The sequence below is a fragment of the Mastigoproctus giganteus genome, chromosome 2, assembly GCF_048544385.1.
Source record: "Mastigoproctus giganteus isolate SK-2022 chromosome 2, ASM4854438v1, whole genome shotgun sequence".
In the NCBI taxonomy this organism is placed as follows: Eukaryota; Metazoa; Arthropoda; class Arachnida; order Uropygi; family Thelyphonidae; genus Mastigoproctus; species Mastigoproctus giganteus.
Window position 1 is genome coordinate 170,634,398 of NC_143576.1, and position 20,292 is coordinate 170,654,689.

At 36.2% G+C, this 20,292-nt stretch overlaps 1 protein-coding gene across 1 annotated transcript in view; it reads right to left on the reverse strand.

Annotated features, from left to right (window-relative positions):
* The window catches only part of jdp (DnaJ domain-containing protein), a 43,781-nt gene extending 23,875 nt beyond the window's left edge, over window positions 1-19,906 (reverse strand). Inside the window, exons 1-3 of the mRNA XM_090390085.1 lie at window positions 19,708-19,906; window positions 7,683-7,761; window positions 5,490-5,629 (exon numbers count right to left, since the gene is read on the reverse strand). Of these exons, the coding sequence (XP_090246211.1) occupies window positions 5,490-5,629; window positions 7,683-7,761; window positions 19,708-19,785 (297 nt within the window). The 5' untranslated portion in view covers window positions 19,786-19,906. The remainder of the gene's footprint in view (window positions 1-5,489; window positions 5,630-7,682; window positions 7,762-19,707) is intronic.
* Window positions 19,907-20,292: the final 386 nt, after the last annotated feature.

Consider the following 20,292-nt stretch of genomic DNA (forward strand, 5'->3'; position numbering starts at 1 on the left):
TGCTGCCTTTGAGGAAGCTTTCAAAAGATTAGACTGGTCGCAGAAAGGAGTCAATGTGAACGGAGAGTACCTAAACCATTTACAATTTTCAGATGACATTGTGGTCATAAGCCATGATCCCAAAGAATTAGAGAAAAATCTTGATCAGTTATGCACAGTTAGTAAGGATTTTGGACTAAAGATGAATATGGCTAAAACAAAAGTAATGATGAACAAGTATGCCACAGAAAGGGAAATAATGATTGAAGGAGCAGTAATTGAAAAGGTGGAGTCATACTTATCTGGGACAAGTTATTAGCTGTAATAATGATAAATGGCTGGAAGTCAAGAGAAGAATAAATTTTGGATGGATCACATTCAGGAAATATAGTCACATACTGAAGAGCAATATCCCAGTTTGTCTGAAACGTAAAATAATGAACCAATGTATACTCCCCACCGTGACTTATGGAAGTGAAATTTGGGCACTCACCAAAAGAATGGAAGAGAAGCTGAGAACTACACAGTGAAGAATGGAACGAATTATATTGGGAATCAGACTGTTAGATAAGAAGAGAAACACTTGGATTAGGCAGCAAACTCAAGTAAAGGACATTCTTATCAAAACTAAAGAACTAAAATGGTCTTGGGCAGGACACATAGCTCAAAGACATGATGACAGATGGACTAAGAAAATAACAGAATGGTATCCAAGAGGAGCTAGAAGAAAACTTGGAAGACAAAGGCGAAGATAGGTAGATGAAATTCATGAGTTTGTGGGTAGTAAATGGATGGCCAGTGCTCAAAACAGAAGGAACTGGAAAGTTGTTGGAGAGGTCTTCATCCTGCAGTGGATTGAAAATGGCTGATGATGATGACAGGCTTTATTGGGGATTGGGTACAATCCTCATCCATTCCTGACCTGGACCCAGCAGACGTTACATTCTCTTTTTGAGCGTTCTTTTGACAACCATTTTTTGCTGGATCCCAAGCCACATTAGGATCAAGGACAATGAATCGGCTGAAGCTGCTAACAGATCACCGCAGCCCCACAACAATAGCAGTCTGTTAGTCCCTTATACAGACTACAGGCAGCTAACACACTACATTACTCTCCCAATGGCAACAATCTTGGCATGAGCAGGTCACAAACAAGCTGTACAGTGGTGCCTCGCAATTCAACTGTAATCCGTCGCCAAATTAGAGTCAAATTGCGAATTTGTCAAATTGCGGGTCAATATTTTCCATACAAGTTTATGGCAAATTGATTTATTCGTTGTCGGAGAGAAATACACAATATTATTGACTTTACTATATTCTACCATATAACAAACGAAATTACAAAATACATAATGAGTACAGTCGGTCCTCGTATAACACGTGTTTATATTACACGAATTTGATCATACACGATTTATAAATAGGGGAACAATATCTTATATAACACGAACTGAATTCGCTTATGCACGATTCGCCTTCGTGTTTACAAGAAATGGAAGTCGAACGCACAGTCACCCCCAACCGAATGCAACACGACAGAATTAAGAGAAGATTCTGAAATGTATTTGTTTTTTATATCAGTGAAGGGGAAACACATTTCGCCATAATAACGTAAAAACCAACACAATTCCAGCTATCGGTATAATCGCAAATGCAATTAGATCGAGTTTACTACCAGTTTATAACAGATTCCACTAGCCGAAACGCAACTGGAAATTGTTTTTATTGTTTTATGGTAGTCACCCCTAGAAATGTGTTTTAGTAAAATGTGAGGTGTTAATAGTGTATCTCTGCCTTTACGGTGTTGTTTATTCAGTTGCTACACGCGCACAGCTTTGTTTATGTGTATCAAGCGTGCCTCCTCATTTTGTAATTGTGCTTTATTCCCTAAAGCACAATTACAAGTAAAAATGAGTAAAATACTTAAAAGGTGTGAAAAGGAAGCGTCCTGGTGAAGACACTACAGATTCAAAGAGAAAAAGAAAAGCAATATCGATAAACAGAGGCAGACTGGATCTAATTCTTACCCGGGAAAATTTATAGTGGCCTCATACTAGCGTTTATGGCCAAAATCACACCGGCCTCCGGCCCACCGGGGTTTCCCCGGTCAGGCTTATGGCCAGTCCGCCTCTGTCGACAGAGAAAAAATATTAAATTGTGAAACGCTTTGAGCGAAATGAAAGATATTGCACGTGCTTTCAGACCTAAATGAGGCAACGCTGAGAATTACAAAGAATGCAGAGAAAATAAAAAATTTCATAGCAGGAACAGAACAACTCAGTGTAATTAAAATCCATTAGATTAAGACACAAAGAATTGGAAGAGATGGAACGGCTGTCATCTGTTTGGATAGGAAATCAAACAAAAATCAAGTTTGCTTACGATAGAAGCAAAAGCATTAGCAATATTTTATTACGTAATAGTCGTAATAAAATACGTAAGTATTTTATTCGTAAAAAATACTTACGTATTTTATATAATATTATAATAAAATAATAATAAAAAATATTATAAAAAATTATAATATTTTTTATTACGTATTTTAATCATAATAAAATACGTAAGTATTTTATTACGATTATTTATTGTGTTTGGTAATGTTTTGGTAACAAATGTGTGTTCAATCTTGGGTGGCCGGCACCTAACCCTACTTTTCCCATAGGGCCTGTTGTTTATATTGCACGAGGGTTTCCAGGAACACAACTATCGTGCTATACGAGGACAGACTGTACATACATTTCATTGAGCCTTAGATGCTGGAAGGATGTTTTATTTATCTTGTTCTACCCCTTCTCTTCTCCTCTTGGGTTGAATGGGGATGAGGAATTGATCAAGGGTGGACTGTCTCTCCCTCTTTTCAAGATGTGTAGCCTTGAAGTGATGCATAGATGTCATTCTATTACAACAGCAGTGTTGGGAGTGCCATTTTAAACAAGCAGACTGCACCTCCTCCCAATGGAATAAAATTTCTTTAATGGCGCTGTTGGCATCGGCCCCTTTTCCCTGTCTTCTTCTTCTTCACGTGAAATTTCCTTTTCTCTCTGTTTTGCTTCCTGTTCACTGGGTGTTTTGAGTTCTTCCACGGTTGGTCTGTCATCGTGATCCTCCACAAGCTCTTCCACATCAGCCTCATCATCTTCTCCTATGTCGAGGTTCTCCGCTGCCGAAATGATTTCTCGCATGGCCGCAGCTGCTTCTGATTCTTCAGCGGCTTGGACTGCACTGTTGTCATCCCGAAAAAAGGAAGGAACAAGTTTCTTCCATGATGCACGAAGGGTCCTCTGTGTCACTCCCTCCCAGGCAGTTTTAATAAAGGAAATGCTGTGAAGAATATTGAACTCAGTCTTCCAGAACTCCTTCAGTGTCTTATCAGAAGAATGAGTCACGTCGAAAAGCTGTGAAAACAAAGCCTCATTGTAAAGTTTTTTAAAACAGGCAATTACTTCTTGATCCATGGGTTGGATCAGTGATGTGGTGTTTGGAGGCAAAATCTTAGGAGTAGGCTCTAGCATTGTCAAGAATCAGCAGTGCTTTCAAAGGTAAATTTTTGTCAGTGAGGAATTTTTTTACACTTGGGGAAAACTCACCCAGGCTTTTGCATTGGATCTCCACATCACTGGCAGTTTGGATGATGATTTTCTTCCCAAAGCACTGAGGATTTTTAGAGTGGTAAACGAGAAGTGGCTTTACTTTAAAGTCTCCACTTGCATTTGCTGCCAATAACAAGGTAAGCCTATCTTTCATAGGCATATGTCTTCATGATTAAATCTTCAAATTTTTTCACAAACTCTTCTGCAGCCTTTTTAACTGCACTAGCTGCTTCCCCATGTCGGAGAACACTATGGATACCTGTTCTACCTTTGAATCTGTGAAACCACCCACGACTTGCCTTGAATTCATCAGTTTGATCTGAGATACGTCCTGGAATTTTCTTCTGCAATTCTTCAAAAATTAACCTAGCCTTCTCACAGATCATTTCCTGAGTTACTGGATCTCCTTTCATCTGTCTTTCTCTAATCCAGGTAAGAAGCAGCTTTTCCATTTCTTCATTGATTAAAGATCTGTTTCTGTCAGAAATTTTCACTGCTCCAGCGAACACCCTAGCACCTATAATCTTGTCTCTTTGTTGCAAAGTTGCCATGGTTGACCTAGGAATACCATACTCTTGAGCTACATCTATAATTTTTCTACCTTTCTGCACTTTATCTATAATTTCTTTCTTCTTTTCTATGCTCAACCAAGTGTGTTTCTTTCCTGAATTATTCCGCTGTTCACTTCTCTTTGGACCCATTATCAAATTTCACTCAAAAAATAAATAACTGCCAAAGCACAAAATTTTTTACTTTATGAGAAATGCAGAATTATAAATTAGCACAAACAACTCGAGCAAACATGAACTTAGACTACGATTATTAACGAGATAATATTGTCTCATAACTGAGGAAGAACTGACAGCACACCTGTAGCTATCTTTGAGGGCAGCTAACATAGCTGAACGATTGTAGGATCTATTCCCGCTTTATCATTGGTTAAATGTTACTCCCACTCTTAAATACCATTGGTTAAAATGTATGAAGCAACCGTCACTATTTAGCACTATTTAGTAACGTTAAACGCAGCTACGTAGTCCAGCAAAGAAGTCTATCATGCAATATCATATACCGTGAAATCCGACTGTCAAATTGCAGTACGTCGAATTGCGAGGAACCACTGTATCAGATAAAGCTTGTTATCCAGAGCTGGCAGTCTAGTAATGCACAGGGACCATAGAGAGGAAGTTGATCTAGCTAACCTCCGCATAGGACATAGTCATCTTACACATGCATTTTTGCTGAGGGCAGATGACTCTCCTATATATGAGGGTTGTGACACCTTTTTAACCATACATCACATTTTAACCGAATCCACAACATAGACAGGAACATTTTATGCATTTTAATATTTTTATTCATCTGACTGAGCCTTATAAACTCAGTCAGATTTTATCTGACAAAGACTGTATCAGCTGTTTTTAAAATCAATAAACCTTTTCTCTTGTATTTAAATATATATTTTATATTAGTTTACCTCGTACATATTTATATTATGTATACCTTCTTACATATTTATATTTTTATACATATTGACATAGTAACCTGAGTAATTAGGTTGCTGAAATTTTTACCGTCATGGTTGCTGATGCGCCATTAAAACCCAAACAAACATAACATAATAGCTCCTAATAGATATCCTCAAAAAAGTTTATATCAGGCGGACAATAACAATACCATTCCATGTAATTCTGAGAGGAAAAATAAATAAACAAATAAAACATTTGCCTACTGTATTACATAAGCAAACACAGCAGAATTTCCCTAACGTATTACATAAGCAAATACAGCAGAATTTCCTTAATGCATTATATAAGTATAAGCAGCTGAAGAGTCCAGTGTTTTTATCATGTATGCATTAAAACATTTATTCACAGATATCCATTACATAAAATTTTCTAAATGGATATTAAAACTCACAGTATGCGATGCTTTAGTAAGATTCAACCACTGCTCAAATGTCATAGCTAAGCCTCCTTTTAGCCATTTATCATATAATTTTCTCTTTTCAAGGTTTGTGAGTACATCTTTTGCACACTGGAGTCGTTTAAATTTTTCAGCTAGAAGTAACAAATAAATAAAATTACCTTATTGGCTCATAATACTCACCTTACATAATGCAAACAATTGCTTATAAAATATACTGTAAACAAAAAAAAAAAAGTATGTAATTCTTCATTATTATTATAAGTTCATATTTTCATATAGAAAATAAAATATCAGCAACATGTTGGCTGGATATTTCACTTCACAGAAATGTCACCATAAATCTAATGATGATTCATTCTTAATTTAAATTTATGTGTACTAATTTTCAAGAGAAATTAATTTAAAAATAATAAACTGTTGAACAAATATAATTATTTGAGAGTTGTAAGTAGAACTGATGAAATCTACTTTATGCTCCTTTGTTTGGATTCTTGGATTAAGGCTGTGTGGCTGCTGAATTTGGATGCTGCTGAAAACAGCTTAGTTCCTGGAATAATTTTGAGGCATTCTTTCTTAATTAATATTTGACAAAAAAAGCTTAATGCTCGACCTGTTACCAGTAAATTACAATGTTTATTAATTTCAGTTCTAAATTTTTTTAATGATAATTAAATTTTTCCAATGGGTTTTTTGCTACTAAAAATACTCATTAGTTTAATTAAATAAAAAGTTTATTAACTATAATTAAATTTGCAGAAAAATGTTGATAACATGAAATAAAAATATGAACCATTTAATGCTGCCAAATTTAAGTTTGTGAATGCAATAATTGCATGAAACTTTGGCTTTATCCCAACACTAATTGCATGAAACTTTGGCTTTATCCCAACACAACAATTAAGCCAATATTTACAAAAAAAAAAAAAAAAAAAAGTTTTGAAATTTACATATAATTCCTATTAATTTTTCCTGCATATGTGAAAAATGTTATAAACATAATAGTAACATGAAATCTTATCCATTTTTGGTATAGATAAACACAATTTTTTTCCCTTCTCTAATACACAACAAAACTAACAACAGTTTATGTAAATATAAATAGCCAAATGGTCAAGTGTGAGATTGCTGATGCACACCCATTTTGAGCACACCATAGTTCAAGCCTGCAGGAATGCTAAATATCATTAATTAATGACTAAATACCATTAGCAGTTTACAGTTAATTATTTTGAAAATATTCATTTTCAAAATAATTAACTGTAAACTACTCTTACGCAACAGTACAACCACTAGGTTAGAGGAGTTTACAGTTAAATACTTAAAACAAGAACATTATTATTACTTTAGAAAAAAGTGGTCATACTTTCTATACGGTAATAAAATAGTATTCTATCAACCTTTCATTGCTAATAAAGCATCTGAGAGACTCCCTTTTAATTGTTTTTTTTTTTGTTTTTTTCAGTTTTGTAAGTGAAATCAGATCCTTCCATGTACCTTTGCTCATCAACAGTCTCAAACTGATTATACTGTATTTTCTGTTTTCATTTCAATATATTATGAATATGTTTTGAAGTTTTTCAATTGGTACTTACTTAATAGAAGCCATGCAAGCAAAAGCATCTATCTTTCACTAGACAATTCCCATTCCCACGTGGCAGCTGCAAGATGCCAGTGACAGGTGCCTAATCTTGCCTGTCACTGGCATCTTGCAAGTGCCACGTGGGAATAGGAATTGTCTAGTGAAAGATAGATGCTTTTGCTTGCATGGCTTCTATTAAGTACCAATTGAAAAACTTCAAAACATATTCATAATATATTGAAATGAAAACAGAAAATACAGGTTTCACCTGCTAAAATGAACAAAAACAGTTGAATAAAATACAGGTATTCACACATCTGTATTTCAATCTGGGAATGAGTGACCTTAAATTCTACAAAATATGACTGATTATCATTATTTTTGGTTTCTCTTGTTTATTTTTGAAGTTGGCAAATCATAATTAATAGATCATTGTTTCAATTTGGCAAAAAAAAAGCTAAAAATTAATTTTTTTATAATTAAAACAAAAAGGAGTCTTGCAGATGCCATGCATGTGTTGTTGTCCAATTGAGGGTGTGAACAATGAAAAGTTAATGAATTTTTTGTTTTGTTTTTTTAATCAACAAAAATGCAGATCTACAAACCTGCATCTGGATCACCTGGATTTTTATCAGGATGAAGTTCTAGAGCTTTAATTTTATATTCAGTTATTATCTGTTCTTCCTATTGAAAAAAAAAAAAAAAAAAAAAAAAATTAGATCTTACTGATAAAGAGTACATGCCCAAAACATACAAATCAGAAATCTGCAGCTGAAAATTAAGGAACAGGTTTATATTTCAGCACAAATGTTCATATAATTCAATAAATAAATGCTTCTCTGAATTATATTTTTCCATCTTGCTGTCTTGGGGACAGTTTGTTCTCTACTATGACAACAACAGAGTCAGGCTAATGCTCACTTTAGAATTACATCTTTATCCACAAACTGACCTAAAGTTACTAATTTTTTTTTTTTTTTCCATTAAATAACATTTTCAAATAAGTGAATCCATTATTCATTAAAAATTCAAAAAGAATTGCTACAACCAGTTATGGAGTTCTACTGACTTCAATCAGTAAGTTGCTTTTAAATATTTAGAGCATTAAATCTCAATCTCTATTCTAAAAGATATTTCTTGGATTCCATGCATAAGTTAACTCCTCAATCTGTATTGTTTGAGATCTCCTCAGGGGTTATTGACTGGGTATTCAATGTCTGTACTATTATTGCTGGCTTTCTTTTTTTTCATTAGTTCAAGACTGTTTTTGAATATGTAGATCTGGTTCTTATCTCTCTGTACCCTTTTGTTTTGGATTATATTTTTTTCTTATTTTCCCAACCATAAATGTTTTTTTTATATTATTTCCTATTATTCAACTTATGTATTAGATGACAGTCACAGAAGGTGAAAGTCGGCTAGTGAGCTGGTGAGCTCACTACCCCACTCAAGAAAACAATTAAACCCATTACAAAGTACTATAGGTTAATATCTTTTGTGTTTGGGCTTTTCATACAAAAAAAAAAAAAAAAAGAAAAAAGTGCATGTACCCACAAAAGACGTTTTATGTGAAAACATCTTTGACTAAAATCAGAATTGTTTTAAAATCGAACAACTAGAACTGAAGTTATGAACGATGTAGTGTTTTATGCTCATGCCTACTACTTACTCTACTGAATTAACATTAGTGACTGAGTTAGTGTCATTAGCATCATTTAGGAAGTAGCAGGCATAAGTTCACGCCCACTACTTCCTAAATGTTGTTTTGCATTTTTGTTACTAATCGGCTTTACTTCAGTCTGAAGTAATTAGTATGAATGATGTAACATTTTATGCTCACGCCCGCTACTTACTCTACCGAATCAATGTTAGTGACTAAGTCATTTAGCAAGTAACATAATTTGCATCATTTTCATTTCACATTTTTGTGACAAATTGGTTTTACTAGTCTGAAATTAAGTAAGTGCCACTAAAGATGTTTTCACATCAAGAATCAACTTTAATGACTGCATTAATGTCATTTAGGAAGTGAAGTAATTTGCGTCATTTCCACTTCACATTTTTGCACCCATTCAGTCCAGAAAACTAGTAGGTGACGCCAAAGATGTTTTCACATTTAAAAAAAAAAAAAAAAAAAAAAACTTCTTGAAGTAGATGAATTTTTGTTTTTTCCTTAATTTGGTTCAATAGGTTCCACCAAAAGTACTGGTAACTCTCTAGGAGGCTTCTGGATCGGTTAGTGTATAATCTCACTGCCTCTACTCTGCCAGATAGTGCCTGGAGGGAGTCCAAATAATATGTATGTGAGGGCATTGTCGATGCCACGTTATATCAAGGAGCTGGGTACATCCTTGGCAAATTTAATATGAAAACAGAGCTACAAGGGTCAATAGGTTCTATGTTGTAATGATATTTTAAAAGGATAATAGAGTTTACCAGTACTCAATCCGGTACATAGAATGACTTCAAAACGACGCTCCCCAAATGTAGATGGATAAAATAATTTAATGAATTCTTGCATTCGCAGCACCATGAATGATTCGATGTGCCCCAGAATCGGAAGTCAAGGACCCCAACCCTAAAGCACATAAAACCATCCCCACGAAATTATGAGTGAGGGAAGACATGTCAAAATTAATTACAATTAAAAAATTTTGATCATGGCGTTAAAATAAATTAAGATCGCAGCAATGAAATAAATTGAGATGAGAAATTTAAAACAATTTTAAAAAAAACTTTTCTTCAAGCTGACTAAGCTTTTCAACAAACTGTCTTGATCACAGGTTATCCATACACCTGTTTGTCCCATCCGCCCGACTGTGTCTTACAGAAACTCAGCATTTTTGCATTTGGCCACACATCTGTACAATATCATAAAACCCTTTAGACAGATAATAAAATTCAAAATTAAAAACTGCGACTTGTTATTTAATAGTCTTAAAGATTGCAAGCTCGGCTGTAATGATAAGTTGTTTCATTAGATGTCACTTCTCTATATACAAATGTTAATGTGGAATACGCACTTGATATAGTTTGGGAATAAAATACAATACCATCGTGATAAATCATACTAAATTACCTAAAAAAGAAATATTCTATTTAATTAAGCTTCTGATCGAAGCAAACTATATTGGCTTTCAGGGCAAGCTATATAGGCAAATTTTTGGTCTGCCTATGGGTCTAAGCATGAGCAGCCTAATATCGGAGTTGTACCTTGCTAACACAAACACATACATTTAACACCGTTTCTTCCCCGTATTACTTATTATGGGAGATACCTAGACAATCTTCTCATTATTACTGATGAATTCACTACTCAAAACAACTTACAAAGATTCAATAATATTCATACAAGACTACATTTTACATTAGAAAAAGAACACAATGAAACGAGGTATCTAAATTTCATGCTTGCACAGGAGGAGAATAAAATACAATTCAACACTTACTGTAAACCTAAAAATACAGGTATGTTTCTTCACTATAATAGTTATCACCCATTCACTTACAAAAGGTCCATCATATTTAACCAATTTCTTAATGCTTATAAATATTCCACATCTGAGCCCGCTTTACAGTTAGAAATTGAGATATTAACAAACAGGTTTTTAAATAAAGATTGTTCTTTCACCACTATTAACCAAATCAAACTACAAGCAAAAGACAGGTCACAAAATATCATCCCAATCAACAGGACCAATAAAAAATACTTTATTTCCATTCTGTATATTGAGCAATGGCATAAACAAGTAGACTCTTTAAAGATACAGAATTTAAAATTGTAGCAAGACCAATGCAGAAAACTACATACCATGCTAAAAAATTGCACCATCCTTTCTTTTTTCTCTGTACAAGTAACTTATCCCATATACAATACACCTTATAGTGAATGCGACTCATCATACCAAGGATCGACCCGGTATACCCTAGATTTGAAGGTGAAACAGCATGCTACTTCAGTCCATTCTTTGGTGCAAATGTGTCAGAATTGGCTTTGCATACCATGAATGAAAGTCATACATTTCTTTTTAATGAAGCAAAAATTCTGAACATCCAACAAAATTACAAAGTTATTAATCACTGAAATCCTTGAAATTAAGTTGCACGAAAATTCTATCAATGTGCATCACTCCTACTTCATTGCAGATTTGTGGTTTTTACATGCATGCTCCAGGACAAATAATCTCTCCATTTAATATCTTGACACATACACACATTGCGTTATTTCCAACCCGCAATCAAGACGGTTTTTCAAAACGCTTAGTCAGCTTAAGGAAGAAAAGTTTCTTAAAATTGTTATAATATCAGTGTGTAGATACACCATAGACAACTCTAAAGAAACTACAAAGTAGTTGTTGTAGGCATCATTTGCTCTTTCTCATATTGTGCTCTGCCTTCACGACGAGTTGTCATGATATTGCACTACCTCAAATAAGTAATGCTTCACTAATAGAGAAGACTATTGTTACTTATTCTCAGTGAGTACCACCACCCAGACATGTTTCAAGGCTATTGGCCTATCATCAGTGGGTTATAATTTTATAAATTGTTATAAATTTCTCATCTTAATTTCTTTTATCACCGTGATCTTCATTTATTTTAATGCAATGATCAAAATTTTTTCATTGTAATTCATTTTAACACAATGTCTTCTATCACTCATAGTTTGGTTGGGGTGGTTTGATGCGTTTTGGAGTCGGGTTGTGGTCCATAACTTCCAATTCTGGGGCACATCAAATCAGTCATGGTGCTGTTAGTGCACGAATTCATTAAATTATTTTATCCATCTACATTAGCATAAGTGGAGACTTAGGATCAAGAAAGCAAGCTTATACAGCATCAGCCCAAAAAAAAAAAAAAAAAAAAAACCTTCCTATTTCACCCATCCATTCACTCCAAAAGTTTGTCCACATCTTTGAATTTATTTAAGCTATCAACTTCTACAATGAGAGATTAGCATTAGCAGAGGCATTTGATGCAAGAAAGCAAGCTTATGCAGCATCAGCCAAAAAAATATATATATAAATCAAAAATAACCACTTCCACTTCACCCCTCTGTTCGTTCGAAATACCTGTCCAGCTGAGCCCTAAACTTATTTAGGCTATCAACTTCCACGACAAGGGATGGAATCTTTCCATCCATTTGCACAATCTTTCCAGGGCTGAATTGATCGACAAGGCTCTCATCATATACTCGTGTCTGGGCAGAATTGCAGACACTTTCAAATTCAACCCTAATTCACGGCTTTTTTTCAACAGTGAACCGTACTTGTTAAGTAATTCTGCCGGTCTCCTACTCTTAATACCATTAGTGCCAACATGTACAACATTTGTCAATGTTAAACTTCAGTTGACACTTCTCAGCCCATCTGCCCAACTTTTCTAGATCCTGTTGCAGTATCATACTCTAATTACTGCCATTAACAATCCTGCCAACCTTTGTATCATCTGCAAATTTTCAACATTAAGCTTGATATACCTTCATCAATATCACTGATAAATATACAAAACAACAGTGGGCCCAACACCAAACCTTGAGGGATTCCACTAATAGCATTAGTCCACAAAGAGCATGGAAGACTACTGTATTAATGTACAGTAGTCTTCCATGTGCAACAATATCAAAAGCTTTCCTGAAATTTTAATATATGATATAAAAAGGTGGTTCTAAGTAGGTAGGTAGGTAAGTATTGGATTTTACTGGCACATTAGTAGTAATGGCCATTATGCGCAAGACAAAGTGAAGTAGGTAACTACAGACTAGGCAGCATAACTTATGTGGCTGGGAAAATCATAGAGGCAATGAAAAAGATTGCAATATGAAATGAATTTCCAAAGGCCAAAAGTTTTGTTAAGGGAAAATAATGTTTAACTAATCTGGTTAGCTATTTTGACACAGTTACTCATGAGCTGGATATAGCAAATAATTTCAACATTATTTGGATTTTAGCAAAGCATCTAACAGTCCTTCAAGAGGTTACTATAAGGTATGTTCGTGTCGGACGGCACCTGGGATTTCTCCCATCTCCGCGTGTGTTTCTTTTTTTTTTTTTTTTTTTTATGTGAACCCCAAACACGAGAGGTATTAGAACCTATAGTACTTAGTACCGTGCTTGGGTTGGAGGTTGAGAAGACGAAAGAAGATATTTGTTGACATTGGACTTGAACTTCTGTAGATTGTAATTTTCAGGAAATACGTATGAAGGAAGGTTGTTCCAGAAAACGGCAGTTGAATGAATAAATGAGGAAGATGAAAAGTTGGTTCTGTGGGTTTGAAGTTGGACAGTAAATGGATGTTCGCTGGTGGCGGCACGTGTTCGGACTGTTTTGAAAGAGAGAGCAGGAATTATAGAAGCCAATTCAGAAGAACAGTGCCCATGGAAGTATCTGTAAAAGAGGCATGCAGCAGAAACAGTGCATCTATGAGAAAGCGAGTGGAGAGACCCTGTTAGAGATGAGTCATTAATTAACCTAACTGCCCTCTTCTGAATGGAATCAAGAAGCCTGAGAGAAGTTTTGGGGGCACCACCCCAAATGTGGGAACAATATTCCATGGCAGGGCGGATTTGCGATTTATACAGAGTGAGCAGCTGTTTGGAAGAAAAGTAACGCTGAGAGCGAAAGAGAAAACCAAGATTTTTAGATGCAGAGGAAGCAATATTTGTAGTGTGCTTGTGCCAAGAGAGATTAGAAGTCAGGGTAATCCCCAAAAGAGATATATCATTTTGCCTAGAAATTGGAGTGTCACTAAAGTTAAGCAAAGGAGCAGAAGAATCCTTTTTGCGAGATATAAGACAAGACTGAGTTTTAGAAGGGTTGAAGTCAACTAAGTTGTCTTTGCCCCACTGGAGAATTACCTGAAGATCGGCATTTAAGGAATTGGTAGCAGATTTTTGAGAAGTTGAAGCTGATTGAGTAGGGCAAGATTTCTCAAAATGGAAAGTTGAATGCAATGTGCTATCATCGGCAAAACTATGGATAGGATTTCCAGTCAATGGAAGAAGGTCATTGATATACAAGAGGAAAAGAGTGGGGGAAAGAACTGAACCTTGGGGGACACCGGCATTAGTGAAGAAGTTAGAAGACAGAGAGCCATTTACCATCACCCTCAGTGAGTGATCAGAGAGAAAACTGGATAACCAATTACTAAAAACAGTTGGCAAACCATAAGATGGAAGCTTGTTTAGAAGACCTTTATGCCAAACACGATCAAAAGCCTTTGAGATGTCAAGAGCAACTACTTGTGTTTCACCGAACCTTTCCACTGAAGTAGTCCATAAATGGGTAACATAAGCCAGGATATCAACAGTGGATCGACACTGACGGAATCCATACTGATGATTGTTGATCAGACGGAAGGTTTCTAGGTAGTTTAAGAGTTGGCGGTTAATTGATTTCTCCATTACTTTAAAAAGAGTAGAAGTAATTGCAATGGGACGATAATTGGATGGGAGGGATTCATCAAGATTCATCAAAATCCTTCTGATATTCTTTTGACGGAAGACCACAGGAGGCATTGAATGGACCGTGTTGGGAATGGTGGGAGGTGTTTTACCAAGTTCATTAATATATGAGCTGGAAGAAAATGGGATGCTAGCAGGTCAGCTTTATCCTTGGCTGAAGTGACAACAGAACCATCTGGTTTGGACAGAGGTGGAAATTATTCTTGCAGATGGGCAAAAGTTGCGGCCAATAGCTTTGGCAAGAGACCAGAATGCTCGGCTACCATTAGGGCAAGAAGCAAGTTTTCTACTCTTAGCCTGTTCAAACTCTAGTTTGGACTGATTAATAACTGCTTTACAATTGTTGCGAGCTTTGGTGTAGGCAGAAAATGAAACTGAAGAATTAGAAACAAGCCAATTACGATATGCAACATTCTTCTCTTGAACAGCCTTAGCACATTTATTGGAAAACCAAGGTTTAGATAAAGGACGAGATTTTAAAGTGGAGTGTGGGATAAAGGATTCCATTCCTGCAAGAATAATTTCACTGACATGATCTGAGCAAACATTGACATCAGGAGTTTTGAAACAGTAATCCGACCAAGGAAAAGAAGAAAAGAAGTCTCGCAGGTCATCCCATTTTGCATTCTTGTAATGCCAAACAACACGAGGTTGGGAATAGCCACGAGATAAAGGTTCCATCGGAGAAGAGACAATCACCAAGTTGTGATCTGAAGTGCCTAAAGGACCTCTCACTTCGACCGTGTACTTAGAAGGGTTGTTTGGGAGAAAAAGATCAAGCATATTGGCTGTATGATTCGGATTGTCCGGTATTCTTGTAGGTAAATGAACAATCTGTGCTAGGTCATTAGTAATTGCAAAAGCCTCAGCATCTCGACCTGCTGGGTCGGTGTGACTAGAAAACGGAAGCCAGCTGGAGTTGTGAACATTAAAATCACCAAGGAAGCTTACCTCACTATTAGGAAAGTTGGACTGGAGAAAGTCAAGTTGCAACTAGAGGAAGTCAAAGAGCTCCAAGTGATTAGTGGAGTTGGGAGAACGGTAGAGACAACAGATGAATCTGACACAATGAGGTAGAGAGATTTTAAGCCAGAGAAGATCAAAGAGAGGAGATTCCAAATTGCCAAGTCTCTGACAGGGAATATCAGAACGGACATATGCACAAGTACCACCTTTGAGGCGAAAGGAATCATACAGCGAATAATTTGGGCATCTGAGATGAGCAGTAGTTGAATCAACCGATAACTGAGATTCTGTCAGAAAAAGTACATGTGGTTTGGCAGACTGCAAGTGGAAATGGACATCGTTGAGATTAGAATTGAGACCACGTATATTTGTGAAATGAATTAGGAAGTCCTTGGGAGGTTTAGCTCTTTTCGCAGATAAGCTTATTCTATTAGTTTGACAATTCATGGTGTATGCAATAGTAAGAAAAAGTGGGTGGGAAGCATTACTTCATACAGCATTACTTCATGCTGTATGAAGTAATGAAATTTTTGGATATGGCGTACACATGGTAAGAATATACCCAGATCCTTGACATAACGTGGCCTCGACAATGCTCCCCGCATACACACTACTCGGACTCCCTCCAGTCACTATCTGGCAGAGTAGAGGTAGCAAGATTATACACTAGCTGATCCGGAAGCCTCCTAGAGAGTTACCAATAGCGGCCGGCCTGCGAAAACCGTTTTAGAGCTGTACCCTCGAAATGTAAGGAATATTGGATCTCGCCACGACGTTCATCATAACCTCAAAAGTCATCAATCATACTGCATGATGGAAGAGATAGGGAAGGGTTGACCGGAACTTAGCTCTAGAGACTAAACATGGGTTCCACCACTTCAAGCCTCCAATAAGCAAAGTGGTGGTATTTCACCGGTTGATGAGAGTCAGCTACCACCTATCGAGGACAGTACACTGTCAAGCCAGAGACTTGAAAGTGTGTGGGCCATGTAATATGTTGTGCCCATTGTTTATCCGGCTTATTGGCCGCCAGGTCCCTAGTGGGGCCCAACATTGCCCATACCCTGCCACATGGAGGCTAGCCGGGTGTATCCAGTATCACAACAAATTGCTCTGGCAGGTCCTGCCACTTAGTTTCCTGGGATTTCAGTGGCTAGGACCTATTAAAAAAAAAAAAATTGCGTTTAACATTAATGCTTAGGATTGCGGTTAGGAAATCACTGGTTGGGGTTGAACGCTAAAGAGATGTGTTAAAGGCCAAATAGGTCGGGCAAAATTTTGATGTTATTAAATTTAGACATGTGAAGCTATATGCTAGCTAATAGTGTTAGTTGTCTTAGAGATTTACACATTACTGGTAGAATTTAGACATTGATTAGAATTTGGCAGGACTGTTAAGGGTGTACTTCCGTTGATTTAGTTAGAGAGGGAGGGAAAACAGATAGAAGAATAGGGACGATAGAGTAGGCATCCCCAAAGAGGTCAGTGGAGACGAGCCCCACCAGGCGAAGTATGGGGGGTAGGCAGGGAGGAAAGGAGACAGAGATCCGTCTCCTCCCTCCCCTGCCTGGGGATGGGGTTTTAAAGGGAACCAGGTTAGAGTACCCAGTTCAGATCACCAATGGCGTGTTGGCAGCAAAGCCGCAGAATGTCTTCGTCGGTGTCATGTCCAAGGAGTGTCGAATCCAGTTTAGCTGCCCATCCCGCTCCGGGGGCGGGATATGTTAGCTGGCAGTGGGGAACCCACCAGGCAAGGAGGTGGGAGAGACACACATTTACTTCATTCATAATCTGCATTCTCACTCTACTTGCATTCTTTTTTTTTTTATTATTTATTTATTATTATTATTATTTTTTAAATTTTATTTATTTATATATATTTTTTTAAATACTTTTTTCTTATTTTATAATTTTTTTCCAAGTTTTTTTTTTTATATATATTTTTATTTATTTTTTTTTTTTTCACTCATTCATCTTTTTCTCACACACCAGGAGGGGATGCAATGATGTGTAGTGTAAATTTAAATGCTAATTAAAACTAAGGTTTTATAAGAGGTTACTATAATAAGCTGGAACACAGAATCAACAGTAAGATTCTAAGATGGATCAAAGGATCTTCAGGACAGGAGGCAAAGGGTTTTAAATAATGGCCACTCTTCAGATTGGTCTAAAGTTTGAAGTGTTCCCAAAGATCAGTTCTAGGACCATTGTTGTTTCTGATTTTTAAAAATGTCAACAAAGAGATAAGAGGGCATAATGTCAAAATTTGCAGATGATGTAAAGATTGGGAGAGTGTTTAATGATCAGAAACAAGCAGCATTCTTTCAAGAAGACTTAAATAGGCTTCCAGATTGGTCAGAAAAGTGGCAGCTAAGTTTTAATGCAGAAAAATATGAGATCTTACACTTGGAGAATAGAAACCCCAAAATAACACTTACACACTTGGTGGGGATGAATTAAAAAAAAACAGATGAGGGGGGGTTAAAGTATGGGCAGACATGAAGTTCTCTTTGCAGTGCAGAGGCAGCAAGAAGGGGACCCATGGTGTTCCATCAATAAATTATTGAACATTTGCTTGTAAAGATAGCGATCTTAATAATCCCAATATAAGAGGCTATTGTAAGACCACAGTGTCCAAGTACAAAGAGACCACACCAAAAAAAACACTTCAGGCTTCTTGAAAGGGTCCAGAAATGGGCAGCCAACTTGATAAGATCTGCAAAAGAGCATCCAATGAGATTAAAACTGAATATGCAGACTGCAAAGTTTGACAACCAGGCAACTTTAAGGGTACCTGAATGAGGTGTATAAGTTTTCACTGTTATAATTCCAAAAATAGGGGCTATAAATTATAATTACAGGGAAAGAAATTTTGCCTGGATTATAGGAAGTTTTCTTTTAACAAGTATGTCCGTAATTAATGGAATGAGTTACTCTGGGAGTAGTTGGGGCTGACAGCTTGGAGAAATTCAAAGGTCAGCTGGATAGTTATCTGCATGAGGAGGGGAAACATTTATTTTCTGTTCTTTACAGTTTTATTTTTTATTTTCATTATTTATTTTGGTTATACTCCAGATTATTCGATATGAGCAAGTTACTAACTGTATACCAGGTTCTTGTTTTATATGCACAATTTGTAAGAACAAGGGGTATAAATTTGCCTTTCTTAAACTGCTGACGTAATGTCATAAGAGACATCCCTAATTCTGCGTTTAATGCTCTCGCTTCTTGTTGTTCTCCAGCACATTTTCCCCTTTGCCTCACTAATACATACACACCATTAATCCCTGCTTAATTTTGTTGTTGAAAAGTTAACCTAACAAGTCTGTAATTACTCATGTCACCTTTTGATCCCCCTTTGTAAACTGGGGATATATTTGCACATCTGCAGTTCATAGGGACCACCCCTGAATCCAGAGATGCTCTCATAATTAATGCTAATAGTTTGCTCACTTCCCTTGCTGCCTCCCTTAATATAATTGAATAGATCCGATTTGTCCCAGACTTTTTTTTTTTTTTTTTTTTTAATGATTCAACAATCTCTCTTACACTTTCCTCTCAGTTATCACAAATCATTACCTCCTTGTTAGATTTTGATAAACTGTTTTGATGATGAACATTTTACAATGCACATTCTGAAAAATGATGATGATGGAGATTAAAGGGGTGTTTCTTTTTGCACCAAAAACTAATACCATGAGATGTCTCTGAAAGGTTGCTTTGATTGCGCGTAAAAGACAGGCTTACTGTGGGGGGAGACCATGCATCCACCCATAAAAAATGTCATCTCAATGGAATCCGAATTAAAGTCATTTTCCACACTACATCTTATTTAGTCAAACGAAAATAATTGAGGAAAACAGGTGTTTGTTGAAATGAACTTCCATGTGTTGTAAAGGTAGAAAGTTTGAAATTGATAGAAGGATTAGGCGATTATTGAAGAAATAAACATTTAAAGTAAATGATTTTTTTTTTTTTTTTTTAGGGAAGCTATAAATAAACAACTTGCTTCGTTGCATAATTTTTCAGTTTTAACACCAACACTGATCAACCACAAGTGTTTAATTTCTAGTTCGCTGTATTATATAATGAAAATTACCTAAGTCTCGCCTCTTGGCATTAAAAAAATATCCGTACATTGTCTCATAAATTTAAAGCGAAGCCGTGTTCAATATAAGTATTTATAACATGCGCACCTTACCGTAGATAATTCATTGCACCCTAAAATGTAATAATAATTATCCTCTTCTCTACGTTCAAACTTCAAAATAGCATCCATCCCTAGTTGCAAAGCGACAAAAGCTGGAGCTTTCACTGATTCAAAGTCGAAAGACCAGAATTCAGAATATATAAGACATTTCAACTTTTCCTCTTAATATTTGTTGTAGCTTTGGGTAATACTGCACTTAGTATCTTATTTACTAGTTAATCTTTACTGATTTTACAAGAAGTGGGGAGAGCGACTCCAATGTGCCTTATATCGGTTTACTACTCTGTGGGTTTGTTGGTGAGAATAGTGAAATAATAATAATAAATAAATAATGCTGAAATCTTAATGTTTTAAGGTTATTATTATTATTAGCCATAGTGCAAGGAAGCCTGAGGCTTATGCTGCACCAGGCAAAAAAAAAAAAAAAAAAAAATTCTGGGTCACCCTGAGAGAGAAGTAGAGGGGAATCACCAAGAAAGAGAAGAATGATGATATGCAGCTCAGGACCCTGAGTGTGCCAAACCCATACTCACAAGATATGAGTCCGGGGGGGGGGGGTTATGAAGCATAAATCGA